The sequence below is a fragment of the Polypterus senegalus genome, chromosome 13 (assembly GCF_016835505.1).
Source record: "Polypterus senegalus isolate Bchr_013 chromosome 13, ASM1683550v1, whole genome shotgun sequence".
Classification (NCBI taxonomy): Eukaryota; Metazoa; Chordata; class Cladistia; order Polypteriformes; family Polypteridae; genus Polypterus; species Polypterus senegalus.
In genome coordinates, this window is record NC_053166.1 from 160,086,791 (window position 1) to 160,105,817 (window position 19,027).

Here is a 19,027-nt window from a genome sequence, read left to right on the forward strand (position 1 = left end):
GAAAAGCAGGAATTAAACAAGGATGGGGTGCCAGTCCATTACAGTGTATGCCCACGGGCCAGTTTAGAGTCGCTTTGTGAGACAGAATGAAGACCCAAGTAGAGCATGCAAAATCCATATGGATGGGGTCCAGATTTGAACCCAGTCGCATTGTGTGTTTCCCTGGATTGTTTTTCCTAATTTTAAATACAGTATTACTTTAATTTTATTGTTTTTAGCTGCCCGTTCATCTTTTGTTTTGTCTTTATGGAGAGTCTCTGCCCAGCCTGGTACCATTAGGGGCAACGCAGGATGAAACTCTGGTCACAATGCAGACACTTCTGAGCGCTCAATACTTGTATAAGGATGCCTGTCCACTGCAGGGCACATGCCCATGCTCAGTCACATTGAGCCAGTTTAGAGGTGACCGTTAACTTGAAGCACATCTGCGGGATGTGGGAAGAGACCACGGGGAATGTGGGAACTCCAGAGGGCTGGGAATTGACTCCAGGTCTCTGAAGCTGCGAAGTATGAGCTTTCACTGCTGCGCCACTCATTATTAATAATCGTAATTGTTGCTTTTATAACTTGAGTTTTAGCTCATCCAGGCCTGTTAGCTACCTTGGCCCTGATGCTTCGGGGAAAGAAGCTTGAACCCCTGGTTGTTAGGTTAATCAGTGGTCTCAGGGGACGCTTGTGCCACTGAAGCTTTTGAGCCAATAAGGAGCGGTGTTTAGAAATATATTTGCATAGATTGTCATTAATCTTTCCGTACACGCAGCCCTGTAACATCCCAGCCCATTCCTGTCAGTATTCGCAGACATTTTGGACCTTGGCCAATGGCTGGTAACTGAACCAGCACCTTTTGTGGAATCCAGTGGCACAGAAAGCTGGCAAAGTGCCGCCCCAGCGCCAGGCCACACTTCTGACCGGCTGCATTCCACACATTTCTTGTTGGAGATTAACTCTGTGCCTTTTCATTCCTGGGCTCCACTTTAATCTAAATGTCCTGTGTTGGGTGCTTGTTTTAGTGGAACATTCTAGAAGAATTTTAACCCATAGTGATATTAACAGGAGTCAGAGGAACATTCGAGATTTCTTTTATCATACACTTTATTTACATGCATAAAGTATGGAAGTGTATTAGGGCCATGGAGAAGAGAAAAAAAAAATACTGACTTGGTGAAGGAAAAAAAAAAGGTATGTTGAGAAAAAAGTCGACATCTCGACTTTATTTGCGATATTTCCACGTTATTTTTGCCGTTTATGTCAGGATTTAAAGTCGGCATTTCCACTTTATTCTTGACATTTCAGCACAAGGTTGTTACTGGCAGCCCAGTGGGCATCTTTCATTCACCTCATGACAAGCCAGGCTTCCCGAGTGGCCTTGAGTGGTACATGAGGTTGTCCTTGGGCATGAGGTTTCTCAGGTCATGTTCTGGGGACCGGGTGATTTGGCATTCCCAGAAGAAGTGTTGAAGCCTTTCCTTGTGAAAGGTGTACCACTGACAGTGTCTGCCTTCCTTTGCACGTAGTGTGATGTTCCTGTTGCAATTGATTGCCTGTAGAGTATCGTATTCCTGTGGACTCCACCACTTCACAAAGCAAATCTTGCCGACTACACCAATTGTTTTGTTGTGGTATTGTCTTCGGGTAACCCTGTTTTCCCTTTTAGACTGTTTACTATGTAGATCTAAACACAATGTCCCAAATCCCATCCTCGACCCCAGAAAGCATCACAGTTCACAGATTTTCCACTATGGTGATCAGCTGCTAGTCAGTCGTGCACCTTCGGTGTCTGGCATGGAAGTGGTCTTCTTGCAGTGTTGAGCTAATAGGAGAGCTCCTTTAGCCACCTAGGTGAACACTTCCTGTTGACATCAGCTGAGCGTCTCTCTATGTGCCCATCACCACCTCTGAGCCAATGCTGTGGGTTTGTGGCAGTCCACTGGCAGTTACCACAGTGCAAGTCTTGAACGGAGATGCTTCATGGTGCGAGTCCACCACAGTTTACTTGGCGGTGAGGACAGGATTTGCATTGAGGGTGTGTGGAACGTAGCGACAGTGTGAAATGCACAGCTCACAGTACTCTGAGACACTGCCTGCGGAGCTGAGTAAAGGAGATCTTCATTTAGCACATGTGGCGAGAGGATCGCTTCCTTCCAAGCCCGATGTTGCAGGTTTGCTGCTGACCACTGGCCGTTACCAGAGTGCTGAGTTTCTTCATGGTGTCAGTCCACAGCACCTACATGAGAAGAGGAAATGTGTTGTGAGGCGTGGAGTTGACACTGCTGGACTTTGTGACCTTCCTGTAGGGTTGTGTTCCCCAGTAGTGGCGTAACTAGTATTTGATGAGCCTTGATACAAAAAAAAAAAAACGAGAATGGTCTCCCCTCAACGTTCTCGTATACTCGGATATGGGGATGGATATTTGAAGAGTTAACCGCAAGACAAGGATTATGTTTTATATAAATGTATATTAAAGAACCATCAACAACAAATCAAATTAATAACCTATTGAACAATTATTATAAAAGAAAAGCTGAATAAATCGGACTGTGCAGCTGCATGAATAAAAGGTAAAGTGCCACTTCCGGTTAGCAGGTATTGCCTAAAACTTGATGGAAATCTACATTTTTGTACCGAATACTTGTATGCAAAATTTGGTTGACCAAAGTGAAAACATACTCAAGTTCTCGTGTTGATACACACACACACACAGTCACTTGGACAGAATTCCAAGAATAGTAAACGGGACTCGCCTGACTGCATTGTGCCTAGTGGAAAATATGGTGGAGGGGGATTATGGTGTGGAGTTGTTTTCAGGGCTGTGGAGTCGGAGTCGGAGACAATTTTGGGTACCTGGAGTCGGAGTCAGCAAAAAGTTGACCGACTCCGACTCCTACTAAATTTAAATGGGAATTAAAAAAGTAAGTTGAAATGTCCCAATTCACAAACAGTCATAATGAACTCCGTCTCTGCTGTAAGAATAAAGCCCAATGCATGCAGTGCATAATGTTACCACAAAATGAACATGTCAAGTAACCATGAAGCATGCTTTTCATTGACTGTATGCGTCACTATATGGGATGTAATGCACAGGTCAGGTGCGGCACCGCTTTCCATTGTGTCGTGTTCCACTGTTACAGGGAACTGTGAACCTGGCCTAAAGCCCCCCATACATTTACAGATGCACTGCCGATTTTTCGGCCGTTCAACGAGTCATCATGTGGTGAAATGACATGTATGTTGCCTTCCTTTCCTTCAATGGATGTAGAAAATACATTAGCATAGTATATACATACAGAGGAGTCGGAAGATCTACAAACTGAGGAGTCGGAGTCGGAGCATTTATCTACCGACTCCACAGCCCTGGTTGTTTTTCAGGGGTTGGGCTCCGCTCCTTAGTTCCAGTGAAAGGAACTCTTAATGCTTCAGCACAATTTCATGCTCCCAACTTTGTGGTGAATAGTTTGGGGATGGCAACATGACTGCACACGCACCAGTACACAAAGCAGGGTCTATAAAGACATGGAGGAGCGAGTTAGGTGTGGCTGCACAGAGCCCTGACCTCAACCCGACAGAACACTTTTGGGAGACTGAACGAGCCAGGCCAACATCCAACATCACTGCCTGACCTCACAAACGCTCTCCTGGTCACAAATTCCCATAAACGCTCTTCTACAACTGGTGGAAAGCCTTCCCAGAGGAGCTGGAGCTGTTAGAGCTGCACAGGGTGGGCCGACTCCATATTAAAGCCAATGGGATGTTATTAAAGTTCACGTGTGTGTAAAAGCAGTTGTCCCAATACTTTTGTTAATATCGCGTTAAGGCTGTAAGCTACATGAAAGGTCAGTTGTCCTAATTGGGTTTTATGAAGGTGTAGGAATGATGTTGGGCAGACAAGCAAGTCTTATGAGCACTTGCACCACTGCACCCTGGTGTTCTGTCTGTGCCCTCTCTTGTCTGATACTCTTGTATAAATGTGTGTCCTCAATGTGACATTTGTCATCCTCTTGTGTCTGGCAGGACTGGAACCTAACATGGAACACCTCAAACCCGGACTTGACCCAGTGCTTCCAGAACACAGTACTGGTGTGGATCCCTTGCATCTACCTCTGGGTGTGCGCGCCCTTCTACTTCCTGTATCTGAACAGTCATCTGCGAGGCTACATTCGCATGAACAATCTGAACAGAGCCAAGCTGGTGAGTTTGGTGGCACTGACCGCAGACCAGCAGCACAAGGGCTTGCTTAACACTGGTATTGAAGTGCGAGTGTGTGTGTGTGTGTGTGATTTGGTGTGCGGGTGTTTACTGGTTTATGTCCATGGATGGGTATGTAATATCGCCATCCATCCATTTTTAAACCTGCATGTTGTATTTTTCTTTTCTTATTTAGGTGCTGTATTTTTGAAGCATAATTCATTGCTGTTTCATGTTATGTTTCTCTTGCTCCTCTTCCTTGGCAGGTAATTGGAATTTTGCTGTGGATGTTCTGCTGGGCAGATGTGTTTAACTGTTTCTGGCGAAGAAATGAGGGCCCCATAGCCCCCGTCTACCTGGTCAGCCCTATGCTGCTTGGGGTCACAATGGTAAGGGGCAGTCGGCAGTGAGATTTGGAAAGGTGGTCTTTAAAGTAAACTAATGCCAGTTTTGAGTTTGAATGCTGCCCCCTGTGGCCGGACTGGGTAAGCACACCCTATCTGGACTGAAGTACCAAGTCGGCTCTGCTGGGTCTTAAATTCTCTTCCATATTTCTGTAATGCGTCATCTAGAAAGGTGCTATAAAATATCAATCCCCACCCAGGGACAAGCCTTAGTGCCAATTACGTGACAGTCACGTGCAGATGGCTTGGGTAAGATTTGGAGGTGGCTTTTTTTTTTTCTGCTCATCATCTTTGTCTTTTTCAGCTGCTTGCCACGTTCCTTATTCATTATGAGAGGATGAAGGGGGTGCAGTCATCCGGGGTGATGCTGAATTTCTGGCTGATTGCTGTGCTTTGTGCCACTGTTGGCTTTCGCTCCAAAATCCTCCATGCCTTGCGTGAGGTAAGTGTGGTGTAGTGTGATGTGATGGTTATTGTAGGGGTTGTATCCAGCAGGGGGAATGAGTTCTTTTTTTAATTGCCACATGTTACATAACCGAAATCTATATTGATAGGATATTTAAAAGGTGATACCCCTCCCTTAGTGATATGGTGGTAAGAAATCACATTGCTTTCCTTAATGACGGTTTACGCTGCATAACAGATGAAGGAAGCCAATGGAAAGAACCTATTGGAGTGGGTGCCCAATGTGTAGAGTCTGCCATTTTCGACGCTACATTGGAAGGATTTTCAGGATCGGATGACGTTCTCTCCCATCTGTCCGGCGGCTTCAAAGGTGTGCCGGGCAATGTTCCAAGGCTTTATACTTTTCCTTCATGTGCAGGCCATTCCAAACAAGGCAAAGAGAATGTAGTTTCATGCGGAGTTTGACACACAGAAATAGTCCACGTTGCCCATTTCGCAGTTGTCCTTAACTTGTCTTGTCTTAAAGTGCTTGCCTAGCAGTTCTTATATGGTGAACTCCTGTCTTCTAAATCTGACTCTGTCAACTGTGCATGTGAGATAAAAAAGACAGATTTATAAAATAGATTTGCACCGTGACATATTAAATTTATGTTACAGGGGTGGAGGTTAATTCTGGGGTCTTTCTCCCAGTCCATTGTTGCTGGTTGAGCTGTTGCGTTATATTCTGCCATGTTCACGTGCTCTTGGACTATCCCAGCTCTCTCAGATTTCAACTTCCCCCTTAATGCATTCACAATGTGTTTCCGGTCAGACTATTTTAAACAACGCCAGATCGCTGTTGATTTCTTACTTGGTATGGGGGGGATAAAAAAGGCAAATAAAGTTAAACTGAATATTTCCTGGCAATAAAGAGCAATGTTAATTAATTAAATGTGTATCTCTTCACTCCAAATGTAATCTGACCAACAGCATTTCATTTTTGCCTGTCCAGGTTATATTTTTTGTTAACTAAGGTGAAAGGTTAGTGTTGCATCTCAGATTTGAGAAATGTCTGACTTTTAGTTCTGAGCTCGTAGAACATTCAAATGGAATTTCCGAAAGTGGAAATTTTGTCTTTACTGTATATCTGTTAGCATATGAATACAGCATTAGGATTGGCTTGGCCTGTTCCAGTGCTGACCCCTGGTGGTGGGATGTCCTAATCATTCAGTGCAGTCGTGAAGATTCTTTGGATCATAAAGCGTTAAATACTCACTCGTGGTTGTGTACACGGTAGCAGCATTAGTAGTGGAATTTTTGTCTTCATATCTGCAGAGACTGTCCGCGCTCTGTTAGTGGTACAGAAGGGGGCTTTGTCCCCTGACACCTTCATTCCAGTGGCTTCTTCATGTTCTGCCAATTATACCAGACATTGGTTTGCTTTTCCTCAATAAGGGAAACTTAAAGGGGATCAGTCAAGTTTTTCTGTCTTTGGGATTTGAATTCTTCCCACAAGTCATTACTTGACCAGTGATGTCACCGACACAATATCTTTTTTCAAAGCTTCCACACCAAAGGGTACTTTTGCAATTTAAAGACTGAAAAACGTGACTGTTCTCCTTTAAGTCCTGCCATTACCTCCTATCCTTGCCCACCCCAGAGACTTCTCTGTTACTACATTGATGAGCATAAATAAGCAAAGATAATCCAACACATTCATAGAAGACTGGTGCCAGTCCTAGTAGCACTGGGCACAAGGCAGATAACCATCCCTGGATGGACTAGAAGCCCACTGTGGCACTGACTTGCACAAATTTAGATGCCAATTTAGAATTGCTAATTAAAATCAAAGTACCTAGAGAAAATGCACAGAGATATGGGAAGAATGTGCTAACTGTACCCAGACATTGACTTGGCATGGATTTGGACACTGTGCGGCCCATTAAGAAAGCGCATTAAGCAAAACTATGTCACATGCAAGGAAGGTACAATGAGAGACATGTTAGGGAAATGTTCAAAGTTCCTGCTTGAGACGACTCAAGATATTTCGTTGCACTTAGATGAATTTCTGGTTGGGATTTGCAGAGAAACACAAGATGGCTCTCGATTTGATATGTTGTGGTCCATGCATAATGAGATCAAAGGTGAGCGAAATCGCAGAAAGTGAAACGTATAACTGACTCGTTAAACATAAGAGAGGTTCACTTTAGGCCACAACTTGGTGAAATGGGTTAGCATTGTTTTCTTCAAATTGTCCCACTGGGAACTCCTATTTTGTAAGGTAGTCTTGTGACATTTTCACAGAAAAGGGCCAAAGATTGGTGCGACACACTGCTTGGTTCTGCTTAAAGCTTCCCTTATTAGGTGCCTGTGATCCTCTCTGCCTTTTGGACCATCATGTGTCTGCCCTTCGTATGAAACCTGGTTTCTCCCCCACTCTCAATTCATTAAACCAAGGAGTTTACTAGTGTATGAAGGATGGGTTTGTGGGGGAACTAGGAAGTCTTCTAAGGTCTAGTGTCTGATAATTTCTCACAGCTCCATGAGATACCTACTGTAAGTCTTTAGGTTCCCTTAGCAGAGGTCTTCTCCTTTGCCGTTCACTGTGGCAGTGAAGGGACGAGATGATCACTTTTTTTTTCCCATTCTCCAAGCTCATGTAATGTGTTGGCTTTAATTCATTTTCTAACGCTCTTCCTTTTCTTCTTTCCCTGGATCCCCAGCCTTCAAGAGTCTACGTGTTCAGCTATACCACCTTTTACATTTACTATGCCCTGCTGCTCATCCAGCTGTTACTCGCCTGTTTCACAGACCAGCCTCCCTTCTTCTCAGAATTTGGAAAGGACGCAGTAAGTATTGGGGGAGTCGGTGGGTGTGCTGCACTGATTTGGGAGGTTATTGCTCAGGTTGCAGCAGGGCCATCTTAATAGCAACATAGGCCCCTGGGCAAAGTTGGGCACTGAGGCCCCCATTTTGATAGCAAAACAAACATGCATAGGCATCAGAAAAAACGTGGGCCCTTATGCTCGTGGGGCCCCAGTGTGCCCATGCATTAAAATGGCCCTGAGTTACAGATCTTGATGGGAGTTTTCCTTCAGTAAAGCCTACTGCTTGAAGGAGACCAATCATTGCTCTATTGGTCTCTGGGGCTAATGGGGTGGATTAGGTTTACATTTAATCATCCCATCAAATTAATTAACTGAATCATTCTCTTCATCCGGATTGGCTCCAGCAGACCCCCGTGACCCTGTAGTTGGATATAGCGGGTTGGATAATGGATGGATGGATTCTCTTCATCCTCTTTATTAGTCATGTCATTTTATTGAAAGTCATTGCTCCATAATGTTTTAAGATTAGATTTTAAGGATTGATTTTACTTTCAGAAGTGGCCCCCTTAAATCCTTGTCCCCGGTTGACTCTCAGTCTATCTGACTTCCTTCCCTCAGTTCTAATTGCACCTCAATCCCTTATTAAATTCTCCAACTCATCCCCGACTTCGCAGTTGGTCACCATTGTTCGGTTCACCCTCATTTCACTGGTATTCACGCTCACCTCCTCCTTTTTACTCCAGTTACACTCCACTCCAGTCTGTCCATTGGTGTTCCCACTGAACTCTTCCCAGATCTGCTACTCTCACTGGATTGTCTCCATTTTGGTTTAGTTAACATTTGGTGGAGTAAGAAAGGTCACTAAATGGATTAGTGCAGAGATTGTCATTTCAAATGTTTTCTTCTCCAACGTTAGGAGATCTGTTATTCATTCCAGTCCTCCACTTCATCCCAGTTGCCCCTCCAACAGTATATCTGCATTCCCTCCATCAGCCCATCTCCTCCATCTCATTCTAGGCTCCCTTAGAGCTTCCCTTAACATGCTAGTAATAATTTGCTTCCTCTGCCCACGTTGCCCGTGTGTATCTGTGTTCCCTTTTTAAACTTTATTCTTCTCATCTCTTTTTCACCTCTCTGTTAATGCATCTTTGCTCCTCTTCAAACCCCAAGTGTCCCTTCCATTAGTCCATCTCCGTTCCCATTTAACTATTTTCCCATCAGCCCAGTTGAGCTCCTCACTGGTCCCTGTTCTTTTTGAATCAGTCTGCCTTATGAATTCCTCTCCAGTGAATTTATGCCTTACTGCTATCATTAAGTCTCTCCACAAATCTCAGCCGTGCCCGTCACCATCAGTTCACTGGTATTCACACTTTCATCTTCACCCTCATGTCAGATGCCACCTGCCTCCATCAGTCATTTGGTATTTGCACTTAACCAAGTGTGGTTCATGTTAACTTCTTTCCTTGGCTCAAGTGGCCTCCCTCCATTGGTCCATTCAATATGAACTTTTACACCTCATCCCAGTCTCCCGCATTCTATCACCATTACACTTTATTGTTTACTTCCTCTTCCCATGTTGCCCGTGTGTGTGTGTTCTTTCCACTCATCAATTTTGCTTTAGCTCATTCGGGCCCCTCATTGGTCTTTGTTTTATGTGTCATTGTTTCTATTGACTCCTTTCCCTCATCATAGTCTTCTCCATTAACTCTTCCCAGTGTGATGAACCTTCTTCTCAATCCAGTGTCATTCCTGCTTAACTTTCCCTCTGGTCCAGAGGTGCCCGATTCATTGGTATTCATGCCTCCCTCTTCTCTCTCTTTCACTCCAGATGGGCTGCTCTCCCTCAGGCCATTGGTATTCCCACTTAACTCTTCCCAGATGTGTCTTTTGGTTTTCTCCATGTGGGTTTAACTGATTTTTGGTGTATAAAGGAAGTTCACTAAATGGATGGATGGATTTTTATTTCAAATACAGACCTCACCCCTGTTTGGAGACCTGTAATCCAATCAAATCCTCCACCTCATTCCCAGTTACCTGTCAGTCAGTGTTTCCATTTCCATTCCCTCCCATTTGTCCCATTTATTTCTGACCTGTCTCCTCTATTGACTCCTCCTCCAGCACTTTTGCACCCTTCAATCAGTTCAGAGGCATTGCCATTTAACTTCTCCTCCTAAGCCCAACTCAGTTCATTGGTATTTGCATTCCAGATGTGCCCCATCCATCCAGTAATTTTTTCCCCATTTAACTCTCCCCAAAAGTGTGTATCCCGAATGTTTTTTCCATGTTGGTTTAATGGACTTTGGGGCACTTTAGTTTGCCTTGCTTGATTTTTATATTTTATTTTTATATTTTTTCCTTCACCGATCCCTCTAGAATCCATGTCCCGAGTCAGGCTCCAGCTTTCTGTCCAGGATTACGTTTTGGTGGATTTCAAGGTATTCCTGTCTTCATTTTTTCCATTGCAATTATCTGCTTAGAATTCTGAACCTGTGGGCTTATCTTTAACTGAACATTCGGTGGTCTCCACGTTAATGGCTTTCTCGTATAATTTTTCCTATGGAAGATGCTATATAAATTTCTTCTTTCAAAAGCCTGGTATCGTCCATTCATTGAGTAATGCGCACCCCATTGGCTACCTTATAAAACGTCATCTTTCCTATGTTGTCTTTTTTTTTTTTTTTTTTTTTGGTCACCGCTCTGCTTTTCAGGGTTTGAAAGTTGTCTGCCAGGTCACTATGGCAGCTAAATGGCTGGCATAACTAAATGCTACCCATGCAGTTCACCTTCCTGCAAGTTCTCTTTCTCAGTCTGAACTTTACTGGGAGAAGCCCATCTTGTGTTCTTTTGTGAGGAGAGCAAGAATGGCTTTGGTCAGGTGGCGTGGTGTGGTGACCCTGCCACCTTTTGTGCTACCCATTACTAATGAAAGGATTCTGATCGCTCAAAAGGGTGAAAAATGGGGTGACAGATGAGGATGTACTGTACGTCCTGGGGTTTGCTGATGAACACCACAGTCACCTTTCACTTGACTTGACGGCATGCGTATCCCAGTGGGCCAAGCGCACTTGAGCATGTCCATCCCATGGATCAGGCTGTGTGCCAGACTTGTGCTGACCTCTCCAGCTTTGATTACATCACTGTTGTCACATTTCCGCCCCACCAGGATGATGGTCAAGGGATACAAGAAACCCCTGGAAGAGCAGGACCTGTGGACTCTAAACGAAGATGACAAGTCTCTAATAGTGGTGCCCCAGCTGTGCCACAGATGGAAGCAGCAATGTGCCAAGGCCAAGAGGTAAGTAATGGTGTTTTAGTTGGGTGAGATTTGTCTGACGTGGACTGTTAAGTTCTGAGAATTCAGCCCTTCAGGCACAGGAGAGATTGGAACACGCCATTTAAAGTTGGTTGTGTTAAGAGTTGACCAGCCTGCCAGTGTCAGCATTTTGGTGGTCGCATTTGGATTCTCAGTCTGTGAATTTCCAAATATACAAACAATCAACATTTCAGCACAGATGAGGACCCAATCCTATCCTGGAAGTGTTTAGTTCAAGGCACACCCTGTGGTTTCCTTGACGAGAAGGGGGGACATGGGGCTTCATTCATGCACGCACACCCGCACTTGCTAGTACTTTGCCAACTTTTACATTTGACCGTGCCCACGCTGGATTCTGAAGCCAGAAACTGAGCGACCGGGAAGGATTTAAATACTGAAATAAACACACATGACAGCCCAGCAGTACACATGCTGCTTCAGTCCAACAATGATGGGTGACTGGGCTTGGTTTAGTGTGGGGCATCCTGGGAGCAGACCCCTGACCAGTGGGCTACACACTCGTCTCCTGTTAATGGCACACTGACTTAGTGATTTGGTTTGCTATAAAGGCTGTTGAAGATTCCCTGTGTGCTTTGCTTTCTAATCCAGTGGCTTGGAATGGCAGATATGGAAGCCAGTCAGCGGCTCTCCAGCAGGTAAGTGGGTCGTTGCTGTTTGCTTAGGGACGCACATACGTCAACTAAAATACACTTTTGTGCAGTGGTCCTTTGGTGGATGTACTTCTGAGATGCATTTCATCTAAGATGCAGCTAAGATCCGAGCCATCTGGACTGCTGGCTCAATGAGTCAAGGTGCGAGGGGTTGGTTGGTGCAGCCTGTGCTTATTGGGGTTACATACCTGTTGTTCAAAACCTAGTGGTCACTAGGGGGCATTAGTGAGAACTCCAGATACTGGCCAGCTTCCCACACAAGTCTGAACGCAGAGTCTCTTCTTGTCCAGTCTGACACTTCAGCCTTTCACTCTTCCGTGCTTTATCTGCAGGTCTCTTGAGACGGTGTACTCCCCAAAACGTGCAAATAAAGCCACTGCAGCAGAAAAAGATGACAGGCTGGAGGAAGAAGAAATCCTCTTGGTGAAACGTCACAAGAAGAACAAGGAGCCGTCACTCTTCTTGGCTCTCTGCTACACCTTTGGGCCTTACTTCTTTGTAACCTTTGCCTACAAGTTGGTCCATGACCTGCTCATGTTTGTTGGACCGGAAATCCTAAAGTAGGTGTCTCTTGGATTTTTGGGAGTGTAGCCCTTTAACTACCTATCTGGTTACATAACTTAAAATTGTAACGTCTACTTAATCCAGTTCAGGGTTGAGGGACCTGGAGCTTATCCCACCTCCACCATCAAGTGTGAGGCATAATCCAACCTTCCCAGGCACACCATTTGCATTTTGTATATATTTGGTACAATCTTTCAAATCGCAGTGTGTAGTAGCAAGGCTGTCACACTCCCAAAAAGGGGGCACCAGCAGGTGAAGTAATTCATGAAGGTCACTCAAGTGGGAGTGAACCCGACAGCCTCTAGCTAGTTGGGGGGGGGGAACAATGCTTACTAGTTAGCCACAGCATTTATTTTTGTTTCTTTTTGGCTGTTTGCTAACATGACATTCTCAGTCTATCTTAGTCTAACTTGGGGGTCTCTATCCAGGCAGCCCCTGCTCCATTATAGTGGCCAGATAACTTTTGTGGCAAGCGGCTGGGGGTGGCACCCAGCCGGGATGCCCAGAAGGAGCGGAGGAGGGATTACGCCTTCTGCAGACCACGAGAGGGCAACCGCCCTGGTGGCTTTGGGGACCACGGGAACTGAGTTTGGAAGCTCAAACCTTTAGGGGCCCGTGGTTACTGCCCGGGGGCACCCCGATCCCTGGCGAGCCCTGGTCCTCAGCACTTTTGCCACACCCGGAAGTGCTGGGGGGAAGACGACCAGGGACACCCGGAATGCTTCTGGGTGCGCAGCTGGTACTTACGCCACACTGGGGAGTGCCGGCAGAGGTTAATCGGGAGGCACCTGGAGCACGTCCGGGTGATTATATAAGGGGCCGCCTCCCTCCATTAGTTGGCTTGAGTCGGGAGTGGAGAAGGACGGAGCTCGGTAGGAGAGGAAAGGAGGCGGACTGAAGAGTGGTGTTATTAGGGTAAAGGCCTGGACTTTGGGGTTGTGTGGCACTTGTAAATAGAGAACTATGTATAATAAATGTATGTTGGTGAACCATTGGTGTCCGGGCCATGTTCCACACCTTACATGCCTGTCTTTGCAATGTGGCAAGAACACCACATAGGTGCTGCATCTGTAGACCACCGAGTCATTGTCCCCTTTGGCAGTATAGTGTGGAGCCAAAAATGTATTACTGAAGTATCAAGGAATCATTTTCTATAGTGCCATCTTACAGTGGATTCAGGAATTATTCACACCCCTTCTCTTTCTGCTCCCACTATATATTTAATGGATCCATGTTGCCATATTTGCTCATCAGTCTACCCACAGTTGACCCATAATGACAAAGTACAAACATGCTTTCAGAAATGTTACCAAATTCCTACAAGTATTCAGAAACTTAATTCAGTATTTTGTGGAACCGCCTTTGGCAGCAGTTCCTGCTTTGAGTCTTCTTGGTAATTTGTCTGTAAGCTTCGCACACCTGGATTTGGGCAGTTTATCCCATTCTCCCTGGCAGATCCTCTCAAGCTCCTTTTGATTGGAAGGGAAGTGTCTGTGAACTGCCATCTTAAGGTCTTTCCACACATGTGTTTTAAGTTTGTGCTTTGGCTGGACCGTTCAAAGACACTCGGAGACTTGTCCTGAAGCCACTCCGGCATCGGCCCACTCTGAACTGGTGTGCTCTCTGGAGTAGGTTTTCTTTAATGACTACTCTGTGTTTAGCTGCATTTATCTTTCCCTTAATTCTTCCCATTCCACTTATCCCTGCTCTCCCATAGCATGATGCTGCCACCGCTGTGCTCCACCGTAGGCATAGTGTTAGGCAGGTGATGAGCAGTGCCTGGTCTTCGCCAGGCCCAGTGCTTGGAGTTCTGCCTAAGGAGTTCAATTTGTGTGTCATTTTACCTCGTACTCTAATGCCAATTGGCAAGTGCCATGTGGGACTTACCGTGAAAGCCTCATTTGATAAAGAGTGCTGTTGAGATGGCCGTCCCTGTCCTCCTCTCAGCAGAAGTCATCTGAAGCCGTTAGAGTAATCATTGGGTCCTTGATCACCTCCATCACCAGGACCCTTTTTGCCAGGTTACTTACTTTGGCGAGTTGACCAACTCTACGAAGAGTTCCTCCATTTCACAGTCCATGAGGCCATGGTGCTCCTGAGAACATTTACGGCTTTAGACATGGGGTTTTTTTTGTTTTTCTCTTTCTCTCAATTTGATCATGGAGGTCCGCAGAGAGTTCCTTGGACTTCATGACTTGGGTTTTGTCCTGATATGCAGTGTGGATTGTGGGACCTTCTGTACGCAGGGACACGTGGGCCTTTCTACAGGATGTCCTGTCAGTTCAGTTTGCCACAGGTGGACTCCAGTCAAGCTCTAGAAACATCTCCTGGAGAATTAAAGCAAACGGGAGGGAACTGAGCAGTTTTTGGAGGGCCACATCAAACACTCTGAATACTTCCAGAAATGCGAGATTTCAGTTTTAATTTTTAAGACATTTCTTTCTGAAAATGGACTTTGTCATTACGGGTTATTGACTGTAGATTGACGGGCAACAATGTTGGATTAAAATCAATTTAAAATGTAATCCAAAACATATATTAAAGTGTGCACAAAGCGAGAGGGTCTGAATATTTTCTGAATTGAATGTCTTTAAGAATTTGTGATTGGGGGAGAAATGTCCATTTGGTGATGTAGCGTGGAGCCTCAGTGCATACCTGAAATATCAAGAAATACATTTATATAGTGCCTTGCAAAACAAAAAATTTCACTGAGCATTCAGCGGGTGTTAGTAAACAGGGGGAGTTCAAAGATTTAATATTTCATCAGATTGTTTCCTGATTTTACTGAGTAGGAATTTCCATCGGAAGTACCAGACCAGGAGTGGCTAATGTCGCTCCTGGAGAGGCACAGTAGGCACTGGTTTTCATTCCAACCCAATTGATTTATTAGAAAGGTCCAATTTCAGACCTTTTTTTAACTTTATGGTTTGTTAGTCTGCAATGTAAGGTTCTTATATTGGAGGTTTTTTTTTCCTTTACAAGGATATCATCCAAATGATTTGAAGCCTAAAATGGATCATTTTTCAGTCTGTCGCATTTTCTGTTAAGTGTTTTATTAAACCAGACAGTGCGTGATGAACACACACAGATGCAAATGGAAACTCGCTAGATGGAGAACTGCAGGCTACATTGTCATTTACATCTTATTGCTAATAAGCGCCCATTAAAGCAGTGAATGCAGCTGTTCAAGATTGAAATAAGCAATCGAGGGTGGGAACCTTAACAAGCGAGACCACTAAAATGAAGCATCAAAATGGTACTTGAGAGATACGTTCTTCATCAGCAATAACTGACTTCTCATTAAGAAACTGGGTTGGAGCAAAAACCAGCAGCCACTGCGGCTCTCCAGGACTGACATTACCCACCCTTGCACCAGACTATCCGAGTGGCCAGGGCATGTGGTATGTAGTTGACACTGCAAACTAAACTTTTCCGGCTCGTCTTTGGCACACTTGCCAGGTTGGCAGACTCGCATTTCGGCTAAAGCATGTCTGTTTCCAGTTGAAGATGTTAGTCGAGGAGAGTTTGATTCAGGGGAGACAGGATAAGAATTTTGAGTCCGCATTTTGCGCGTGTCTCTTTATACACCCCTCATGCCGACCACCGCCTTGTGCTCCTCCACGACCCACACCTGACCTTCTCTTTTATCCTTTCCTTTGCAGGCTGTTGATTCGCTTTGTGAATAACTCCAGCGCCCCCTCCTGGCACGGCTACTTCTACACTGCCTTACTTTTTGTGTGTGCCTGCGTGCAGACGCTTATCTTGCAGCAATATTTCCATGTGTGCTTCGTGACAGGCATGCGACTGCGGACCGCCATTGTGGGAGCCGTGTATCGCAAGGCGATGATCATCACCAATGCGGCTCGCCGCACCTCCACTGTTGGGGAGATTGTGAACCTCATGTCAGTCGATGCCCAGCGCTTCATGGATCTCGTCACCTATGTCAACATGATCTGGTCGGCACCTCTGCAGGTCATCTTGGCACTGTACTTCCTGTGGCAGGTAGATGGTTCAAGGTTGATCGGCACCTTAAGAACAAGGTGGCTTCCCAAGTATGGGGTTTTCCACTGAGCTGTTACACTTGTTTTAGATCATTTTCTTTTTCCCCCCTTAGAATTTAGGTGCTTCTGTCCTGGCTGGCCTGGCTGTCATGATCCTGTTGGTCCCAGTGAATGCAGTTATTGCAATGAAGTCCAAAACCTATCAGGTGACCGTATCTAGTCTCTAATGGTAGACGGTATTTTTGTGCCAGCATTTCTTACTGATTTGGTGTCCTCCATCTTGCAGGTTGCTCAGATGAAGAACAAGGACAACCGGATCAAGCTGATGAATGAAGTCCTCAACGGGATCAAGGTGCTCAAACTCTATGCCTGGGAGCTGGCATTCAAGGGCAAGGTGCTAGAAATTAGGGAGAGCGAGCTGAAGGTGCTAAAGAAGAGTGCCTACCTGTCAGCTGTGGCCACGTTTACATGGGTGTGCGCCCCTTTTCTGGTGAGTGAAACCCAAACACCCTTCTGTGCCTCCCCCTTTGTCACTGGCCCCCCTAATTAAGCACTGCTGACATTTGGGAGGCTTATCCTGGAGTAGTGAGGCTGAAATGTGAAAGGTGATGCCTTCCTCTTCTCCTTGCAGGTTGCCCTGTCCACGTTTGCTGTGTATGTGCTGGTGGATGAGAAGAACGTCCTCGATGCACAGAAGGCTTTTGTCTCTTTGGCGCTCTTCAATATCTTGCGCTTCCCTCTCAATATGTTGCCGATGGTTATAAGCAGCATTGTACAGGTGAGTGCGATGCGGGTATGTGGGGGTCCATGTGCTGTTCATCTATGAATTGGGCATCTGGTTAGTGAGGGGAAAACCTAAAGAGCTACCATGGTGTTGGTGTTTTTTTTTTTTTTAACCCATCATTCCCAACTTCTTTGTTTTGGCTGAAGGCTAGCGTCTCGATGAAACGGCTTTGTGCTTTCTTATCTCACGAGGAGCTGGACGAGGACAACGTGGACCGCAAGGCCATTACTGGATGTGAGTCGTCTTATCGTTATCTTCAATAAAGTTGTTTTTTTTTGTACACAACCTCTGAAATTGACATGGTGGGATGTGGCCTCCTGCTGCCAGTCCAGGCGGTGTGCCCCCTAGTGATTTTAAAATGTTTCAGGTTCAAGCTTTGAGCAAGTCACTTCAAACGGTTGTACATTTGATATTTGGAAGTCACTTTGGGCAGCGTGAATGTATTGATGAACCCCTTCCTAGCCTGACAATGTTCTTTTCCTTTGCAGCACCAAACAGCATTGTTGTTGTCAACGGTGCATTCAGCTGGTCAAAAGACGATGAGTCCATCCTTAAGAGGTGAGCAGGCATCTTGCGGGCATGTGTCCGTCCTCTTGGTGGCTCCAAAGGAAAGCTGCTGGGCACTCCCATGTGGACGTTTACTCTCTTACTCTCTTGTGCAGGGTTAATGTGACGATACCAGAGGGCGCCTTAGTGGCTGTGGTGGGCCATGTGGGTTCCGGCAAGTCGTCGCTGCTTTCTGCGCTGCTGGGGGAGATGGAGAAGAAAGATGGCCTTGTCTACGTTAAGGTACAGCCCGTGTTATCTCATTCATTTGTAGCCTCATAGCCTCTTGTCTGACTCTTGTTCTTCCTTCCCCTCAAGGGTTCGGTGGCTTACGTTCCCCAGCAAGCGTGGATCCAGAATGCCACCCTGAAAGGCAACATCCTCTTTGGCCGTCCAAAGAATGAGTCCTGGTACCAGCAGGTGCTCGATGTGTGTGCCCTCCGGCCTGACCTTGAAGTTCTGCCAGCAGGAGACGAGACTGAAATTGGAGAGAAGGTAAGTGGTTTGTGGTTTGGTGTTTTGTTGTTTCAGTCCCAAACTGTGCAGGTGTCGTCTTGGATTTTTAAGGTGATGTGCTCCCTTCTTTGTAGGGTGTCAATCTGTCTGGTGGGCAGAAGCAGCGAGTGAGCCTGGCACGTGCGGTCTACTGCGATACGTCCATCTATCTGCTTGACGATCCTCTTTCTGCTGTCGATGCCCATGTCGGGAAGCACATCTTTGATAAAGTCGTTGGCCCCAAGGGGATACTGCAAGGCAAGGTGAGAGGGACGTGTGGCCTGTCTTAGGGATGTTATTTGGACTGGACGCCTTTTGGGAATGTGCTGATGTCTGGATCTCCTGCAGACGCGAGTCCTAGTGACCCACGGAATGAGCTACCTACCCCAAATGGACCTCATACTGGTGATGGTGGATGGGCAGATCACAGAGACCGGGTCCTACCAGGAGCTTCTAGACCAGGGAGGTGCCTTTGCCGAGTTTCTGCGCACATATGCTGGGGCCGAGCAGGGAGACGCCATCAAGCCAAATGAAGGTGAGGGTTTGAGTCAGGTTCACTCCAAAATCCTCCAATTAGATGGGTGCCATTGGACCTTCTGGGATGATCCGGGTTCACTTGCTAGTAGACAAGCTGATGGTGACTCTTTCCCATTTCCTCTTGCTGTGCAGGACAGGAATTGGTCTTGGAGGAGGAGGAGGAAGTAAAAGAGGAGGCGGAAGGTTTGTGGCTGTCTGGGCCCCACTCCGCTTGCTGAATGATTTATTTATTTATTTTTTATCTTTTTCCTTTGTTCTCTCTCATCTCTCCCCCTCCCCTTGCATGTGGTGTCATTTGGAAATTCTTCTGCCCCGAAA

General features: G+C 45.9%; 1 protein-coding gene across 2 annotated transcripts in view; it reads left to right on the plus strand.

Annotated features, from left to right (window-relative positions):
- The window catches only part of abcc1 (ATP-binding cassette, sub-family C (CFTR/MRP), member 1), a 69,468-nt gene that overhangs the window by 27,914 nt on the left and 22,527 nt on the right, over window positions 1-19,027 (plus strand). Inside the window, exons 2-19 of one of the 2 annotated variants that reach the window (XM_039776472.1) lie at window positions 4,009-4,185; window positions 4,449-4,571; window positions 4,891-5,028; window positions 7,694-7,819; window positions 10,172-10,233; window positions 10,962-11,093; window positions 12,115-12,342; window positions 16,009-16,348; window positions 16,461-16,553; window positions 16,634-16,837; window positions 16,979-17,125; window positions 17,278-17,365; window positions 17,620-17,689; window positions 17,794-17,920; window positions 17,996-18,172; window positions 18,268-18,435; window positions 18,521-18,707; window positions 18,842-18,892. In XM_039776472.1, the coding sequence (XP_039632406.1) occupies window positions 4,009-4,185; window positions 4,449-4,571; window positions 4,891-5,028; window positions 7,694-7,819; window positions 10,172-10,233; window positions 10,962-11,093; window positions 12,115-12,342; window positions 16,009-16,348; window positions 16,461-16,553; window positions 16,634-16,837; window positions 16,979-17,125; window positions 17,278-17,365; window positions 17,620-17,689; window positions 17,794-17,920; window positions 17,996-18,172; window positions 18,268-18,435; window positions 18,521-18,707; window positions 18,842-18,892 (2,638 nt within the window). The remainder of the gene's footprint in view (window positions 1-4,008; window positions 4,186-4,448; window positions 4,572-4,890; window positions 5,029-7,693; window positions 7,820-10,171; window positions 10,234-10,961; window positions 11,094-12,114; window positions 12,343-16,008; window positions 16,349-16,460; window positions 16,554-16,633; window positions 16,838-16,978; window positions 17,126-17,277; window positions 17,366-17,619; window positions 17,690-17,793; window positions 17,921-17,995; window positions 18,173-18,267; window positions 18,436-18,520; window positions 18,708-18,841; window positions 18,893-19,027) is intronic. The other variant, XM_039776473.1, reaches the window with a different exon arrangement.